This window comes from Juglans microcarpa x Juglans regia, chromosome 1S (assembly GCF_004785595.1).
Source record: "Juglans microcarpa x Juglans regia isolate MS1-56 chromosome 1S, Jm3101_v1.0, whole genome shotgun sequence".
Lineage (NCBI taxonomy): Eukaryota > Viridiplantae > Streptophyta > Magnoliopsida > Fagales > Juglandaceae > Juglans > Juglans microcarpa x Juglans regia.
This window is the reverse complement of record NC_054595.1, coordinates 21,398,771-21,405,642: the sequence shown is the minus strand read 5'-3', so window position 1 is coordinate 21,405,642 and position 6,872 is coordinate 21,398,771. Positions and strand designations below refer to the sequence as shown.

General features: G+C 32.2%; 1 protein-coding gene across 1 annotated transcript; it reads left to right on the top strand.

Annotated features, from left to right (window-relative positions):
* Window positions 1-698: 698 nt before the first annotated feature.
* LOC121247410 (aldehyde dehydrogenase family 2 member C4-like) lies at window positions 699-1,672 on the top strand. Its single transcript, XM_041145765.1, has 3 exons — window positions 699-1,213; window positions 1,338-1,427; window positions 1,565-1,672. The coding sequence occupies exons 1-3, from the start codon at window positions 1,148-1,150 to the stop codon at window positions 1,670-1,672; spliced, it is 264 nt and encodes an 87-aa protein (XP_041001699.1). The 5' UTR covers window positions 699-1,147.
* The last annotated feature ends 5,200 nt before the right edge of the window (window positions 1,673-6,872 follow it).

The following is a 6,872-nucleotide window of genomic DNA, read 5'->3' as shown; positions in this document are numbered from 1 at the left end:
ATTAACCCAGACTTCCTGTTGACCAAATGTCCCAAAACCTCAGCTTTAACCTCAAATTCAAACCAGCAATATTATTATCAAATTCATGATCACCTTATTTAGTCGTCGCAAATGAGATTTTGCAACATTTTCTTAATCATCGGATGAGCTTCGCATATTTGTGGCAAAAGTTTGAGTTTTTATGGCGATGATAACGCGCCGCAAAAAAAATGCCAAAATTTAATTTGCCTGCATCTTGTCCTTTTTCATTTTCCTCCAGCTGCTCTCTCTTCTCTCCCCAATCTGTCTTCGTCTTTCGCACGGTTCACAAAAACCTACAGGTATTTCTCTCCAACTCTCTCTCTCTCTCTCTCTCCACTGCAGATTTCTTGTGGGTTTGCTGGTGCTCGTTTGTATTCGTTGTTGGAGTTCTGAGTTGCCGATCGGTGGTAAGGCCCTTCTCTTTCTCTGCTTCTCACAAACACACCCACATTCACTTCAAGTTAATTTCCACTCCCATGAAATTTCTGTGAAATGAATTTTATTTGTACAGTTTGTGGGTTTTGGAGATTTTTCCTACGTTTTGTGCTATAAGCTCCCTCTCATTTCTCCTTTGCTCACGCAACACTCCTTTAACTTTATCTTCTGTTTATCCTTTGTCTTAATATTTTCCATGTTAAATGGCTAGGTACATACGGAGGGGCTCATAATGGGCTCATAACGGGCTCATAACGTGTAAGAATGTCACATGCAGTTATCATCATGTAAACCTTTCTTTTTAATTTGTTTTTATTTGTTCAAAGAAAAGAAAAATAATAATTGGGGCTTTTTTTATTTTAATGAATCTTAGGAGAGAGGTAGGATTATGATGAAATTTGCAGATTTGATTGATGAACATGTAGAAGAATTAGGTGCCTTGGAGGCTATTGATGCTGGGAAATTGTTTGGTCTAGCTAAGTTACATGACATTCCTTCGGGAGCAAATACGCTACGATACTATACGGGTGCAGCCGATAAAATTCATGGGGAGGTGTTGAAAATGTCTCGAGAGTTTCATGCTTAAAAATTGCGTGAGCCAATTGGTGTCGTAGGACTCATCATTCCCTGGAATTTCCCAACCACCATATTATTTAGCGAGGTTAGCCCTGCCTTAGCCGCCGGCTGCACTATGGTCATCAAGCCCGCCGAGCAAACACCGGTTTCAGCTCTTTACTATGCTCATCTTGCTAAGTTGGTATGTTCCCATTTAGAAGAATCAATCGATGCATGCATGGTTGTAACTAATATGCCATATATTCCTTATTTCTTCTTCATTTTTTCTCCTTATACATTTTGTAATTACTTTCTCAATGGTTAAGGCTGGTATCCCAAATGGAGTTCTAAATGTTGTCACGGGATTTGGACCAACTGCTGGTGCTGCCATTAGCTCTCATATGGACATTGATGGGGTAGTTTTTTAGTATTTAATTACTTTGATATATCTTTTTTAATTATTAAATATTTTGGAAAAGTCTAGGGCCACTTCTATATTACTTCTGTTGCATCTTCAATATATATTAATCTAGTACTTGTTCTCATTATTTAGGTCAGTTTCACTGGTTCCACGAAAATAGGATGTGAAATAATGCAGGCTGCAGCAAAAAGCAATTTGAAAGTGGTTTCACTTGAATTAAAGGCAAGTCACCCCTTGTAATTTTTTACGATGCTGATGTAGATAAAGCTGCTCAACTTGCTCTGTTGGGCATTCTATTTAACAAGGTGAAATGGATTTCCTTTAATCTTTTTATTTTATCTTCATTTTAGATTTATTGCATTTTAATTAGAAAACTAATAAAAAAATTTCATAAAGAAACTAATTAGAAAACCAAGTTCTGTACTCACAATCTCATATAGAAATTTCTCCTTTATTTGGATTGAATGAACATATTTGATTGTATTTGGCTTGTTTTGTTATATGTTTCTTATTAAACTTTTTAAATCTCAGGTGAAAAGGCTTCTTTATGATGAAACATTGTTCCTGAATGAGCATCATAAAAGAAAGTTGCAGGATAAATTTGGTAAGGACAAGTAGCAATTGATTTTTCTCTCTTCCTCTGTTCAGCTCAAATATACTTAAGCATATGAACTTATATGTTTGTTGTTTCAGTGATCCCATTGTGTGTTTCTTGTAAAAATTTTTGTTTATTTCTTAAGTAAGAAGATTTTATTAATAAGTGCAATGGTGGACCCCCACACACAAGTTGAGTTTGGTGTGGTAGAGTTTGATGTGCCAACCTATTGGCTTATGCAGAATGTGGTACTGTACTGGTCATATTGTCAGAAAATGTTCTAAAGAGAAAAATATGTGGAGCATTTAAAAAAAAAGGTGTTGCAGCTGGAAGGATTTCTGGAGTGGATCCCATCAAACAAATAACTAAGAGATGCATCCGAATTGTCAAAAACATAGAAGCTGACCTTAGTGGATGTGTGTTATGCAAGTAATTGATTACTCTCTATCTTGTTCAGAAATCAATTGGAGCTAATGGGTCTTGTCATTCTCTTCATTGAGCTATTTGTGTGTGTGTGTGTGTATCTTGTAAATCAAAGGGTTAAAACCTGAAGTAAGGCATGTAAGCTTATTGGGTTTTTGTGCTTCCTTCAGACAAGCATATAGTTCACTATGACCAGTTCTTAGAGAGATTCAGATTGAGGAACAACTCAAATAATCCCAATAGAAAAGTAAATAAAATCAGATGTTAAATACTAAGTAACTATGCCAAAAAGTTTAATATATAAACTAGACTAATAGCTTTGTAATGTCATATTTTCAATGACATTACCATTTACATGTAAACTTGTTGCAAGCTAAATTTGAAACTTCATTTGTCAATGTATATGTGATAGTTGATGTTATTCAATGCATAAAGTCATATATGCAGTATATTCGTAAGTGATAATTGAACATCACTTATTAAATTCGAATGCTATTCACATTTTCACCCTCACTACCTCCACTCCTTTATGGTTTCTTCCCATATAATTTTTTTTTATGTTACTGTCTTGTGTAAATGTTCTTATTTTCTTTTTCATGCCTAAATCTTTAACTTATATCTTCATTTGAGTATTTATTTTCATTGATAATCCAACTTGGGTATGATTCATCTCTGTTTTTGTGCAATTTTTTTTTTCTTTTTTGGAAAACCATTTCCGGCGATATTTAATCGCCGGAAATACTTTTTTGGTCAAAATAACTTTTTCTGACGAATTTTAATAGCCAGAAATAATCTATTTTGGCTACTGTAACCGCTAGAACTATATTATAGCAACGAAGATTTTTAATCGCTGGAAAAAATAATGAGTCTTTTGCGGCGATTTTATCACCTTTTGCGATGATATATTGTTACAATTATTTTTTCTCAATGATTTAATAAGTGAATGGAATGACTATTTTTGTCAATTTTTTAGACAATTGTGACGTAGAAAAATTGCAAGAAATAATAGTTTTTGTGACGATTTTTACTTATCGTTGAAATTGATAAAAAAGATACTTTAATTTTGTTAAAGATGCAGTGAATTAAAAATTACTGAAAATATTCAAATATAACGATTAATAAAAATATTTGTAACGTTTTTAAACGTTGAAAAATTTCTTGTAATATCTCTGGAATAAACTCATGTAGATCATATATACTAGTAATCATGTTCGGCCCAGAAGGCCGATAGTTACTAGAGAAAACATAGCTAGCAATCAAACTTGCGTTTCCCTATTCCTGTGATGCCAGCTTAATCCACATGAACGATCACTTTCACACGTTTTGTTTTTCGGCTGTTTTACGTTTTGTTTTTTTCCTGTCGTCATCTGTACATGCCAGATTATTCCTGTCGTCATCTGTACGCATCACGAAGCATTTTTAAAAATTAATAATAAATATATAAATGAACATGTGACTCTCAAATTAAGGTGACAGTTTATTATCGGTTGGACGACAGTGAGACAGTAGTCAACAGGCAATTACGCCTATTATTTTTGAAAATTCAGGCAATTAAGCCGCAATATATCCCATACGCCAGTCAACGTACAAGCACTCATCCACGATTAAATAAATAAAAATTTTAAATATATTTATTATAAATATTAAAAAATAAAAAATAAAAAAATCTTTAATTTACCATTAAAATATCAACACACGTATAAATAATATGAATGGAAGCAAAGACATTACTGTTGTCTTTTTAAAATTTATTTATAGTACAATTTTTTTAAAATTTATAAATAAATTAATAAACATGTGGCTCTCAAATTAAGGTGACAAATTTGAGACTGTAGTCAACAAGCAATTATGTCTATTATTTTTGAAAACGGAGGCAATTAAGCCGCAATGTATCCCATACTCCGGCACTCACCCACGATTAAATAAATAAAAATCGTTTTCTTACTATCCAGTTGACGTGTCATGTACTCTTCATCACATTCAAGCATTTATATTAAATAAAAAATTTCCAAGTCATATATCTCATTTCCTCCCACCTGATATCATCCATGTCTCAAAACCGTAAAAGAACTAAATGAACACCACCAAGCAACACAAATGAAGGGGCCTAGAGGATTTTTAAACGAAGAAAAAGGGTAAATTACAGAGAGACTCCTAGCCACTTATTGAAGTTCTTAAACTCAGTGCAATCACTATCGGATAACATCATTGCCGGGTATCCAAACCATTGATGCTAATTTCTCTCTAGTCTTAAGTTTCGTTTATTTTCAGAAATAAGATAAGATAAAATAAAATGAGATGAGTTGAAATTAAAATTAAAAAATTAAATAAAATATTGTTAGAATATATTTTTTAATATTATTTTTATTTTAAAATTTTTAAAAAATTAAATTATTTATTTTATTTTATATAAAAATTTTAAAAAATTTTAATAATAAAATAAAATAAGATAAAATATTTTTTAAAAATAAACAAAAATTTAATTACAGAAACCTCGTCCGGAAAAACTCAAAAGAGACATGACGATGACACAAAAATCTAGGATATGACAGAGCATTTACCTAGAATGGTGTGCATGGAATTTAGAAAGCAGACCTGCATGGTGGGCCATTGATGGCTGAGTTGAGAAACCATTATATTAATGGTTGCTAAACCTTTAAATATATATATATATATATATATATATATATATATATATATATATATTAGGTCAGAAGGTCAGAACAACGTGCAAAGCACGTTTGTCTAGTTGGGTGAGACAAGATTTTTAATAAAAAAAAAAAATTGATTTTTTACAAAAGCAATCCATCTACGCCAATATAAGCAAGAAAAATATCAATCTATCTAAAAAGCCATTTCGGACTATTATATCGAGTTCAAAGCATAACACATTTTTGTGTTGAATTAGGATCAAAGCAACACATGAAAACATGTGGTACCATACAACAAATGATTTTCAATATCAACACTCTAGAATATTTATTTTCTAGGTCATGCATAGATAGTTTCTATTTTCTTCATTAAAAAATTAAAAAAGTATGCTTTTGTGAGCTTTAAGATCACTCAAAAGTGCGTTTTAAGCAAATATTTGTAAATTCTCTTTGCTTTGTCCTTGGGGTTTTGCGATTTTACCAACATTGGATCAACCCAACACCATCGAGGCAAACAATCTTTGATACAAGTGTAATTAAAAATTAGACAAATAAAAGGAAAGAAGGAAATGTAATAGTTACTTAAATGACAATGCATCAATAGCAAAAAGGACACCTTCCTTGATAAATGAACTCAGAAAAATATCAGAAAGCTTTTGCAGGATCATCTCAGCAATATGTAGAGCTACTAAGAGCACATGCTGATCCTTTCGAGTGAACACTGCGGCCAAACAACTGCTAATTAGAAAAAAAAAATCTTCAGTTCAAGTGAAATATTATCAGGATTAATACTGTAAACACAAGATAGCCTGGTTCACCTTGAAATGTTGGTATTCTTAAGCAATTCAAGAAGTATGTCAGATTTGCTGAAATAAACTAACTTGTTGATAACAGAAAGGCAGCCATAGCAAACATATAAATTTGCACCAGAATTAACTACTTGTGCAAGGGGTGAAGCAACATTACAAAGACATATAAGGAAAAAAAAAAAAACAATATATGGCTCATAATTAAATTTCAGCCGTCACATACATAGTTGAAAACAATCCATGAACCCAAAACGCAATCTATCATTACAATCTTTGACATAGTTTTTGCTAAAAATAAAAAATAAAAAAAAAACTATGGTACAAGATATTGTATTGCAAATAATTAAGGGATCCTCCGAATAGCACATTTCCCAATTAACCATATGGCACAACACTTAACAGCTTATGCATGCAACTTATTAACAGTTAGCAAAACCTTTGTTTTTGAGCTGTGTCAGAGTAGGTTCAAAATCTATTAACACATAACAGTATAAAACTTCAAATTTATATTTTCCATTATCACACACTGCCAAAACCCAATGCCAAGTTTTCATTCAATATTTGGCCGTCCAACAAATGCTCATAAAACTAATAGTCCAAAGATTCGATCAACTTTCTTTTTCTTTTTTTCTTTTTTTTTTCCATAAGAAACAAAATAAAGTTGTGTAGACAAAGATGTAAACCTGATCACAATGTCCATCCACCATATGAGGAGAAGACATTCTGTGAGAGGTCATAAGTAGATAGTATATCCTTCAGTATGCTGCTTATCTTAAGCTCATATAGAGTTCTGATGGCTACAATTGAACCAGAAGAAAGTTGTACAAGTAACCCAATCAAACCCTGACAAACCAAAATGGAAAAGTCAGATCACTCTCGGAAATCAGTTCTATACGAAAAGCTGGTTAAGAAGCAAGAGTATGTAAAGTAAACCTACATTATATATACGGTGGGATATAGTG